This window comes from Mus pahari, chromosome 3 (assembly GCF_900095145.1).
Source record: "Mus pahari chromosome 3, PAHARI_EIJ_v1.1, whole genome shotgun sequence".
NCBI lineage: Eukaryota > Metazoa > Chordata > Mammalia > Rodentia > Muridae > Mus > Mus pahari.
The window spans coordinates 104,341,328-104,353,715 of record NC_034592.1 but is presented as its reverse complement, the minus strand read 5'-3'; the positions used below and the strand labels follow the sequence as shown (position 1 = coordinate 104,353,715).

General features: G+C 39.7%; 1 protein-coding gene across 3 annotated transcripts in view; it reads left to right on the top strand.

Annotated features, from left to right (window-relative positions):
* Ubr1 (ubiquitin protein ligase E3 component n-recognin 1) overlaps positions 1-12,388 on the top strand; it is a 122,267-nt gene that overhangs the window by 37,626 nt on the left and 72,253 nt on the right. For all 3 annotated transcript variants that reach the window (XM_021192101.2, XM_029535771.1, XM_029535770.1), the window contains exons 11-14: positions 1,321-1,419; positions 2,789-2,946; positions 8,582-8,681; positions 9,412-9,540. In XM_021192101.2, the coding sequence (XP_021047760.1) occupies positions 1,321-1,419; positions 2,789-2,946; positions 8,582-8,681; positions 9,412-9,540 (486 nt within the window). The remainder of the gene's footprint in view (positions 1-1,320; positions 1,420-2,788; positions 2,947-8,581; positions 8,682-9,411; positions 9,541-12,388) is intronic.

The window sequence follows — 12,388 nt, the reverse complement described above, 5'->3', positions numbered from 1 at the left end:
ACACAGTCATCTACTTGCCTCTGTTAGCCACCAAGTCATCTCTCCAGCTCTCCCTACCCTTCTGAGACAGGTCTCACTGTGTCACCCCAGCCAGCATTAAGACACAGTCATCTACTTGTCTCTGCATTCCAAGAGCTGAGATTAAAGGTGTGCACTGCTGTGCCGGGGAACTCCTTCTGATTTTAATTTTTAGATGGTTCTAAGAGGCATAGGACAGGGTAGAGACAGAACCAAAACTAGAGTTGGAAACAGAGAGGACATAGCAATTGTTGTGGGTAAATGACCCACAGCATGGGGATAAGATGCCTTCTTTGGATTCTCTGAGCACATTGTTAAGAACGAACATTTAGAGGCCAGAGAGATGGCTTAAGGGCACTTGTTCTTCCTGAGGACTTAGGTTTAATTCCTAGCACCAAAATGTTAGCTCACTCCAGTTCTAGAGGATCCAAGGTTTTCTGACCTCCACAAGCACTCCACACTCAAAGGGTACACAGACACACACAGGCAAGACACCCATACACATAAAATAACAACAGGAATTAAGAAAATATATGTATGTCTTTTCCCTTGGAGGTGATGGTAGCTGAAGATGTAAACACTTTCTAAAACATTTTAGACATAAGATCATTGGGCCTAGATAGAAGAATATGTGATCTAAAGTGAAATTTTATCCATTACACAAAAGCTGATCTTACTTAGATGAGATACAGTTTTTGTATACCATGGTCATCTCTTAAACCCTAGAATTCTGTAGAAAGCGATTAAATAGGCAAATTGTTTATAACTCTGTTTAAAAGAAGCTTATTACTTGATAAATGTGGTGTTTGACTTTGATCTAACACAGGAGGGCAGGTATGTACCACTATGGACGAAAAGCTGTTAAGCCCACTCTGCTTAATTGTTGACTGACTATGATTCATCTCCTGGTTCATATAAGTTGCTAAATACTTTAAATATATCCAACTCTGTGCTGTTAGAGTAGAAACTGTAAAACATTGCCTGAGGGGTATTTTTGTTTTTTGTTTTTTGTTTTTTGTTTTTTGAGAATGGGTAAGGTACACTATTGTACTCTGCCATGATTTTCAGCTGTCTCTTTTGAATTTAAAGTTAATAGTCTGTCTGTGTCTGCTAGATCAAGTCATTGAATTTATGTGCTAGTCTTGTTCCTTGCTCTTGATGGTGTTTTTGTCAATTGTGATAATGATACCAGAAGTCTAACTTGTCATCTTATGAGCTGTGCCATTCTCAAGGCCGTTACTGAAGTTCGGAATTGAAAGGTCTTAGTAGTGACTTGCGATGGGTTCTCCTTGCATCTTTCAGTATTATAAACAGCTGCAGAAGGAGTATATCAGCGACGACCACGAGAGAAGCATCTCCATTACCGCTCTGTCCGTTCAGATGTTCACTGTCCCAACCTTGGTATGTACAAGATGCTCTCAGGGGAACTTGATGGGGTCAAATTAAAACCACGTGATAATCACAGAGTGGGGCTACTTTCATTTGGAAGTTTTAATACTTCAGTGGTATCTCCCTGGGTAGTAACTCTAGTGGTACCCAGGGAGAACATCACTGGAAGCTCCCCTTGTCCACAGAGTCCATTTTTGGTTTCTTACTCTCTGGAGTGTTGTCTTTTCAATACCAATACGGTGCATTTTTAATTTTTGCCTTTCTTTTGTTCTTTAGTTATAGTTGTTGGTAGATAAATACAGTAAGGTGAAAACTGAGAGCGGGAGAGTGCCCAGCAGACCCTACTGTGAGATGGGCTGCATCGGCCGGGGGGACAAGGACTGCGTCCTTTTAATGCTGTTTATTTTTCTGTTTCTTCTTGAAAGTCTGGTTAACTGTCCCTATCTCCCCATTTCAAAGGGACAAAGAGAAGGCTAGGGAAGAGAAGTGAATTGGGGGAAGGAGAAATAGCAGATAGATCGCAATAGGAACGAGGCTGTGAAAGTTATCTGTGCTCTTCATTGCTTATGGTATGGCTACAGATGACAAATATTTGCTTAAATAATCTGGGTAATAGGTTTGGTATAGTTGACATAGGTATTTCCTAGTTATCGAGGAAAGGGGGATTTTACTTCTAGAAACTAATTTTTACACTAGGAGTGTAGCTCAATAGTATAACACTTGCTAAGCATCTACAAGGCTTAGGGTTCAATCTTCAGCACCGAAAATAAAGATAAAACCCAAATCCTAGAAGTTAACTTCTGAAGTTATTGCTGTTCTTTAAAGACTAGGTACTTATTTTACTGTTCAATAAACATTTATTCGGCTGAGCATGGTGGCACACACCTTTAGTTCCAGCATTCAGGATGTAGAGGCAGACAGATCACAATGGGTTCAAGGTCAGCCTGGTCTACAGAGTGAGCTCCAGGCCAGCCAAGGCTGCATAGTGAGACCCAGCCTCTAAATAATAAATATACAGTTGTTAAAAACTATTTCTGGCCAGGCATGGTGGCACATTCCTTTAATGGTAGCACTTGGGAGGAAAGAGGAAGCAAGAGAATCTTTGTGAGTTGAAGCCAGCCTGTCCTATGTAGCAAGTTTCAGGATATTTAGGACTGAAATAGAGAGACCCTGCCTCCAAAACAAACACATTTATTTATGGCTGTGCTCTTTTTTTTTTTAACCAAAACAGGAAAAAATTTAAGTTTGAAGCCAGTCTAGGTGTATAGCAAGATGCTATTATAAAAACAAGATGAAATGCTGGTCAACCAAGTGAGTGAATAAATTAAGTCCATACTATGGTGAGATTATGCTAAGACAATATTCTTGAAATATTCTACAGGCCCGGCATCTTATTGAAGAACAGAATGTTATTTCTGTCATTACTGAAACTCTGCTAGAAGTTTTACCTGAATACTTGGACAGGAACAATAAATTCAACTTCCAGGGTTATAGCCAGGACAAACTGGGAAGAGTCTATGCAATCATATGTGACCTAAAGTAAGTGGTTGGAGTTAACAGGTGAGGGCACTGCTGGACCGTGTGCTTACTTGCTCTGTCGTCTAAGTAGACATTTCATCCTCTTCTTGACTAGGATTCTCTTTACCCTGATGGCAGGCACAAGCAATTGTAATTGCCATATACTAATGCAGTTGGCTCTGCATCTGGGGACCCAGCCTACAACTCAGAAGTAATAAAAGATGATCGGTTCTGTACTGAACTTGTACAATTTTTTTCCTTGATTTATTTCAAAACACTGTAGTCAGCTGTCTATAGAACATTTGCTTTGTATAGGTATTAAATCACCTGTGATGTATATGGGTTATTTGCAGATACTTTATTGTTTTACATATCTAGGGAATGGAATCAGTCTCCCATGAGCAACACCAGACTTTCGTAAATGTCTTCAGCAAAGTCTTACTGAGTGTAACCCAATGGCATAATGGTGCTGAGGACTGAGGATGGCTTAGTGGTCCAGAACATTGACTGCTCTTTCAGAGGTCCTGAGTTGAATTCCCAGCAATAGTTATGGTGGCTTATGACCATCTATAAAAGGATGTGATGCCCTCTTCTGGCATGCAAGTGTACATGTAGACAGAGCAGTCATACATTCAATAAAACAAACAAACTAAAATTTGCAGGCTAGCTAGATCATTCAGTGTTTATGGGTACATACTAATCTTGCAGAAGATCTGGGTTCAGTTCCTACTACCCACATCGGGTGACTCAAAACCATCTTTAACTCCAGCTCCAGGGGATCTCACTGTCTCTCTGGATTCCAGCTCCAGGGGATCTTACCATCTCGCTGGTCTTTACAGGCAGTTGCAGACATGTGTGCAAATACATGCACACTTACCCAATACATATTGAAAAATAATTTTTAAAAATCTTAAACTAAAATTAGAATCATATAATAGAACTGATCTGATCATTAAAATAAATTTCCATTTACTTTAGAAATGGTGAATGTTCTAAAAATTCTGATAGATCATTATTTAATAAATCATGGACATCAAAGAACTTCTTTTAGCATATATTAGAGTGACCATATAATCCTTAGTTTGCTGTTTTTAAAAAAGCCGCAAGATGGGGCTCGAGAAATGGCTCAGCAGTTAAGAGCATTTGTTTCTCTTACAAGGAACCCAAGTTTGGTTCCCAGCACCCACACGTCATGCAACCGGAACTCCAGCTCTATGGCATCCACAGCCATCTGTACTTGTGCACACACACACACACACACACACACAATTTTTTTAAAGCTCCCAGTCACATATGATTGGAAACAAGTTTTACCTACTTCTAATGCCTGTGCATAATACGTAAGGTAAACAGTTGTTGGTTAGCTTTTTTTAAACATTCTCAATCTCTCCATTTTACCAATGAAGAATCAGGAGTCAAGATCTGGGGTGAAGGCTGGGCGTGGTGGCGCACACCTTTAATCCCAGCACTCGGGAGGCAGAGGCAGGCGGATTTCTGAGTTCAAGGCCAGCCTGGTCTACAGAGTAAGTTCCAGGACAGCCAGGGCTATACAGAGAAACCCTGTCTCGAAACCCAAAAAAAAAAAAAAAAGATCTGGGGTGAAAGCCTCCTAGCTCAGAGAGGCAGAGAAAGCTCCCAGCTCACCTTCCCCCTCAGCTGATGTCCCAGAACTAATATCTCCTCTCACACCATCTCTAAAAAGTTCCTTCAAACTGAACTACCCTCCCTTCTATTTCCTGTGCATCTCTCTATCAGTCCTTTTGACTTCCCCTTACTTTCTGGTTTTTTTCTTAATAATCCTATGTTCACTTCCTGTCCACTGGTTGTTTGCTCCACCTCTTGACCTATGGTTGACTTTTTAGTCCTTTACAACATTCAAAGAGAAAGCTCTTGGATTAAAGGTGTGTGCTAAGGCTGAGCCATACCACAACTAAAAACAGGTTTTTCTAGTAAATAACAATCTCAGGGTTCACAGTGTGATCAAATATCCTGCAACAGTAAAGAAATAGGCTTCTAGCCCAACTTAAAAATAATGTAGTCTCTTTAAAAAGTGGGATTAGGAACTTAGTAGTTGAGTAGGTTCAGTAGTTGAGTGTTTGCCTAAAATACCCAAAGCCCTGGGTTTGATTCTCAGCCCTGGGAAAAAGCAATGAACAGATTTCTGGAAGCTACAGTAGATTCTTGATTTTACCAAGTTTTGATTTTCAAAATTATCTCAAAATCTTTTATTTCAAAATGTCATTGTGTCTACAAATTGTTTTCTTCAGAGTTTAGTAAATTGTTAAATTTAGGAAATCACACCTCTAATATAAATACTGAAGGTGGATAAGCCCGGTTGTGATCAGCATGGGGTTGTGATCAGCATTGCCATTTGGATCTGTTCCTTTGTCAAACTGTGTAAGTCACAGTGTTCAGAATAGAACGTCCTAGTGGCTGTATTTGAAATGTCCGTGTTGATTCATTGATGAGACATGGTCTACTTTACAGGGTAAAATGTAGTCACTGCCATAGTCTCATAACTGAGTTATTTTAGACAAAACTAACAGTTTAAATAACCTGCTCAATAAGTACAGGTCACTCTCAAAAGGGTGCTGTGAAATGTATTAGTGGTTCTCACGTGGTAAAGAACTTTGCTTATATTAACTTTATTTGAATATTGCAACATTCTTATAAAGTAGGTAGCGTAATCTTGGTTTGTAGGTTACAGAGCTCCTGCGTGGTGGACCTGGAGTTTCAGCCTGACTGTTATTTATCTGTACTGCTCGTAGTCCTTTTAGGACATCATGTATCCCCGCAGAGGGCATAGAAAACAACAATGAAACCTGTTCTAAAACCAAAACAGTACTCAGAAATGGTGTTTAAGAAATAGTCATGAAGCCCTGTTTTCTGCTTCTTAACATTCATTCTGCAGTTATACCTTATTCTCTATATATGTGTTAATTCATCTTTCCACAAAAGCTGCTTTTAAATCAGTAATTGCTACAAATACTGACGTTCTTTTAGATCTCTTTTAGATCATGTTCTTTCAGATCTCTGCAGTCCAGCCACTTACTGTGCTTAGCTGACTACACCTAGATATAAAGCAAGCCCCTTGGCGTGTGTGGTACTCGGTTGACATTGCCTAAGGGAAGTTTAGCTCTCTAAGAGTGAATCCCAGTTCTGAGTAGTCTTTTCTGAGCATTAGCAAAGTCATTGAAATCTTGTCCTCTTTGTGGCTTTCCTTATTTGGTTCTAGCTCCCCTTGTCCATTTAGAAAAAAAAAAACAATTCAGTTGTTATTTGACATGAAGAAACAGACAGCAATCATAGCTGCAAAGTCTTTTCTGAATTAATGTTCCTTTCTGCTGAACCTGGAGAATCATTTGTATGCCATGAAGTCCCCCAGCCGCAACACCCAGCAAGGTCTCAAGTCTGGAAGGTATCTGATGGTGTATTTGGCTTCCGAATTTCTAACTTAGATAGAAATAGAAAGTCAAAATTTTTTATTTAAACTTTGATTGTATTAAGGAATCTTCCTTTTATTATTTTAACTGGTTTCTGTGTCCCATTTCTGGAAAGTGTAGCAGATCAAAACAAGTCCCCTCACCCTTTCCTTTCCCTGTTATTTTTGCTATCTGTCTTGCTGTAGACCCCTTTCTTTTTTTTCCATTTCCTTCTCTTGCCCCTTGCATCTTTATTTGTTAGATCAGCACTCAGGAATGAACTAGAAGTGTAAATGTAACCTGTGTCAGTCAGAACATTTCAAATTATCCAAAGAGTTGTTGAAATGAAGATTCTTACTCAGTTTACCTGACTAGAGGTCAAGAGCTGTTTCTACAAACCTGGTGTTTTGTGGACTATATTTTAAGTGATAGTTCTCATGACTTGTGTGACTTTTTTTTTTTTTTTTTAACCTTTAATGAATGTTGATTTGGTTTTTTTGTTTGTTTGTTTTTTGTTTTGTCTTTAAGAAATAATAACTAGCATATTTCAACTATTTGATAAGGTCCTGCTGATTGCATTTTTGTTACATATATTTGTTTTTTTTTTAAGATTTATTTATTTATTATATGTAAGTACATTTCACTGTAGCTGTCTTCAGACACTCCAGAAGAGGGCACCAGGTTTTGTTACGGATGGTTATGAGCCACCATGTGGTTGCTGGGATTTGAACTCCGGACCTTTGGAAGAGCAGTCGGGTGCTCTTACCCACTGAGCCATCTCACCAGCCCGTATTTGGGTTTTTTTGTTTGTTTGTTTTTATTATTTTGGTGTGTGTGTGTGTGTGTGTGTGTGTGTGTGTGTGTGTGTGTGTGTGTGTGTGTGTGTGTGTGTGTGTGTGTGTGTGAGAGAGAGAGAGAGAGAGAGAGAGAGAGAGAGAGAGAGAGAGAGCGCTCATGAGACAGAACATGGCTCAGCATATGTGGTATGTGAAGGTAGAGAGGTAGAGGACAACTTATAGGAGTCATTAGTTCTTCCATCATGTTGGTCTTCGGCATTGAACTCAGATCATCTGACTTACTGGCAAGCACCTTTACCTGCTGAGCCATCTTACACCATCATCATCATCACCATCACCATCACCGAGACAAGGTCCCTCTATGTAGTCCTGGATATTCTGGACCTTGCTATGTAGACCAGGCTGGCTTAGAACTCATAGAGATCCACCTGACTCTACCTCCCTTGCGCTGGGACTAAAGGGGTATACTAACAGGCCTAGCTCATAATTATATTTTTATTTTTTGATGTATAGTTACCACATTGATGGGTATCTAAAAAATAGGAGAAATCAAACCATAATCTGCACTGTTTTTCCAATGCAGACTTTTTTCAGACAGTTTACTGTATGGTCTTCTGTGTTCTGTAGTACTTCCTTTGGTGCCTGTTTTTGCTTGTTTGTTTGTGTGTGGCTAACGCTGGATTATAGTGTTCACTGTGTCTTCCCAGTATTCTTTGAATTTCAAAGATGGAGTAGATCTTATTCATATTTACATTCCCAATCCTTCTTGTACAACACACATATATAACAGGAATGCATTTTCCTTCAGTAAGTGTAAATAGTTTTTAATAGTTGTTGATCATACCTGAGGGCTTAGTCCATGATTAGCTTTGTTCCTGTTGAAAGCAATTATTATCCAAAAGAAATACTGACTTGGTGAATTGTAGGTTAGCACAAGCCTGTACATCTCTCCAAATTTGTCCATCCTAATGTGCAAGGCATGGTGACACGTGGGTGTGTCACCTTACAGGTTCTAGGTTCTGGAGTCCTGGAGGTAGGAGGTCAGCTTGAAATTCCCTGTGCCTGAAAGGATTTGCCTTGGCCTTTGGGTAATGGTTATGACAAGTCTGAGGATGTCTTATACTACATTTATCTACAGGTGTTGTCTTATGACAGCCTGTACTGTGACACTCTAGGTTGCTCCATTAATCTGAAGCAGAATTTAGAAAGCCAGGCTTAGCCTTGATAGTGGTCTTGTCATGATTCCCTCATCTTGCCAGTTTTATATGTATATATAAAAAGCCAAATAAATAACTCTAGTTCTGCCCAGAGGTTTTAATTACTGTAAGAAATTAGAACTCACAATTTTGATGAGCCAACATTGTCTGTATCCCTGGGAACCTTAATATCATCTCAAAATAAAGAAGTAAACTATTTCTTCTTCTATTGAAATGATAGGTACATCCTGATTAGCAAGCCTATCACATGGACAGAAAGATTAAGAGCACAGTTCCTGGAAGGTTTCCGGTCTTTTCTGAAGATTCTTACCTGTATGCAGGTATGATAATTCTTTAGTGTACCAATAAAATAAGTTAGTTTTAAAAAATCCATCTCCTTTTTCCTCCCATTTTATTTTATTTTGAGATTTATTTTTATTTTATTTGTATGGGTATCTTCACTGAATATATCTATGTACCATGTGTGTGCCTGGTGTCCTGTGTGCCAGAAGAGAGTGTTGAATCTCCTGGAACTTGAATTTCAGGTTGTTATGAGTCACCATGTGGGTGCTAGGAAGAACAGTCTGTTCTCTTTTTAAAAGTCTCTTCTTAAAAGTCTACTTAAAAAAGATGTAAATTGTGGTTTTCATAGAAGAAAACTTCTGTAATGTAGTGTAAGATATAAACACTACTTGTTTTGTGTGTGTGTGTGTGTGTGTGTGTAGTCAATGGTGTTATTGTTGAATGCTTACACATAGTAAGACTTCATAAGTATCCTTAGTTTATAGGTTTATTTTCTATTATGATTCTTGTTTTCCACATGAGAGAATGACTGCTGGTATATATAGTCAGATACCCCTGAACTGTGCACTTTGGAAAGCTAGTGCTCTAACTCATGCATTCTGTATTGTAATAACATGTGATTACAATGTATTACATGTAATACATGTAACCATATAGTCACCATATTAAACTACTATGCATTTGTGACTATAAATGCTGGCATTTTTATATTCTGCCATAGAGGAACAACAACAGAACGGTGATGGATTAACCCGCCTTTCCTTGCAGGGAATGGAAGAAATCAGAAGACAAGTTGGACAACACATTGAAGTGGACCCTGACTGGGAGGCTGCCATCGCTATACAGATGCAACTAAAGAATATTTTGCTCATGTTCCAAGAGTGGTGTGCTTGTGATGTAAGTTAAAGATTTGGTAGTAGGATGTGCACTTTTGTAAGTGCTCCAATAGTTATTAGTGGCATAGCTTATGCTATAGTTTTCTTGATATAAAAGTTTATAATGTGACTGTCTTAGTTACTTAAAATTATATTATTAAGTATAAAAGGAAAATTCATTCTTTTATATTTGATTAGAAAATGTGTCTCAGGCTCGGCCTTGGGGGTTGGAGAAATGGCTCAACTCTTAAGAGTACTTGATGCCTTTGCAGAGGACCTGGGTTCAATTCCCAACATTCACAGTGGCTCACAACCATCTGTAACTCAAGTTCCAAGGACTCTGACACCTCTTCTGGCCTCCACAGGCAGTGTACATACATGATACGCAGATATACATGCAGGCAAACAGCCATATACATAAAATAAAAAGTAATTTTTAAAAAAATGTATCTTGGGACTACTGGAAAGATGGTTCAGTGTCTAAGAGTGCATAGTGGGTTTTTTTAGTTTTGTTTTGTCTTTGCCATGCAAGCATAAAAACCTGTATTCTGTTGAGCTCCAGCATCTACATAAAAAGATAGCCATTGTGGGTGATTGTCATTTCAGTGATGGGAGCATTGTGGAGACATGAGGTTCCCTGGGGCTCACTTGCCAACCACCCTAACTAATGGGTGAGCCCAGGTTCCAATAAAAGACACAAAGTGGATGATCCTGAGGGATAAAACCCCAAGGTTATATTTGTCTCCATAGGCATATAGACACATATGCATCACACACACACACACACACACACACACACACACACACACACACACAGGGTGCCTTCCCTCTTTATGCCTTATTGATAGAGTGTCTCTCACTGAACCTAGGTCTTACCATTTTAGCTGGATTGGCTGGCCAGGAAGCCCTGTGGGATCTTGTCTCTGCCCCCAGCACTGTGGGTATCGGTAGCCACCCAATCCAGCTTTTACATTGGTACTTGAGAACCACACTTAGGTCCTTAACACAGCAAACACTTTACCCACTGAGTCATCTTTGTGGTGACCCTTATTTTTACTGAGAAGGTTGCCATTCTGAGACAGTTCCATTGTTCCCTCCAGTTTTTCTGTGTAGACCACATAATCTGACCAGGTTTCTCCATGTCTTCAACACTTAGCCTCCACCTTTTAGTTTCTTTTATGTAAACCAATACCTTTACCAAGGCTCTTGGTTCTAACTTATACTTCTTTTCCTGGGATTTGTCTCCTTGGTTATCTTCTTTTTTTCCACACTTACTCACCTGCCTATGGGCACATAGGACCCCTGCCCTCTAGAGCAGTGGAAGTCCCTTTCAAAAAGAAGGGTATTGGCTCAGGACCCCCAAGCCAAAGTTTGCAGTACAAAGGAAATTTATCTGCCCCTAAAGACAAAGGGTTGGGAATAAGAGACAAAGACAGAAGGTGAGGAAGAAAGAGAGAAGGGATATTTGTTGAGATGGGATTGGGGATGGTGGGTGGGTCGTAGATATGACAACAAAGGACAGCCTCTGGAGAGAGAGGAGACAGAAGTGGCCCATAGGCAAATGATGAGTTATATAGGTAAAAGGGGAAACCCCATGTTAGGATGAGGAGTGGTCAAATAAGGGCATAGACCTTGGTGGCTAGCTTTAGGAATATAATATGGCGGGTTTTAGCTAGGCAGAGGGGGTGAGGGAGCCGGTTGGGAGAGAGAGGACTCTCTTTCCCTTGGCTTTTTACAAGCCCACACAGTCCTAACAGTTTCTTTATCAGCTATCAGGCTCAATGGTGATTGCCTTTCTTCTTGCCAAAAGAATGTCTCAGTATTCTTTTTGGTTTTTTGAGACAGAGTTTCTCTGTGTAGCCCTGGCTGTCCTGGAACTCACTCTGTAGACCAGGCTGGCCTTGAACTTAGAAATCTGCCTGCCTCTTCCTCCCAAGTGCTGGGATTAAAGGCATGCGCCACCACTGCCTGGCCAGTATTCTTTTTATAAAGGTCTTTCATTAATTAAAGACTTCAGTTGCCCAAGCTGGACTTCTAGTTTAGTTTGTTTACAGACAGTTGTTCTTAGACTAACATTTTTTATATTTAGACTCAGAATATCTTAAATTGTTTTGTTACCAGTTTCTGCAATTTCAAGCTTGTATTCTCTCATCTTGACTTTCCTTGTTCTATCATTAGCATTGCTATTAAAATGTTCTTCTGCCGGGGGTGGTGGTGCATGCCTTTAATCCCAGCACTCAGGAGGCAGAGGCAGGCAGATTTCTGAGTTCAAGGCCAGCCTGGTCTACAAAGAGAGTTCCAGGACAGCCAGGACTATACAGAGAAACCCTGTCTCGAAAAACAACAACAACAACAACAACAAAAACGTTATTCCATACAGGAAACCCCAGAGCCTCCATGTTGTGTGTGTTTCATAATCAATGTGCTGTAACCTGAGAGGAATGTTCCCCAATTTACTTGGCTATGGAGCCCCTTTCTTACTATAAAGCAGTGTGAGAAGCACTGAACTGCAGAATCGAGTGACGGACACTTCTGTTTTCCTACCATGCTCAGATTTGATTTTCTGTGTCCCAAATGTGTGCCATCACCCTGTTAGTGTCTGGGTCTCCTCAGTTTATCCTTTTCTTTCTTCACCTTTGGTGACTCACATTAATTCTTGAAAAATATATTGTCTCCATTACACTATAGACATAGTCAATATATTTACATATTGCAGTATTTCCAGCTTAATGTTCAGTGACTCCACCCATAAAACCTTTGAGTCATGTCATTTTTAATTCTTTCCCACTATTTAAATAGAAGTTGTATTCCCCCCCCCCATTTTTTATTAGATCTTTCTGAGAATGCCCCTTCTCATCTTTCCTCATGCG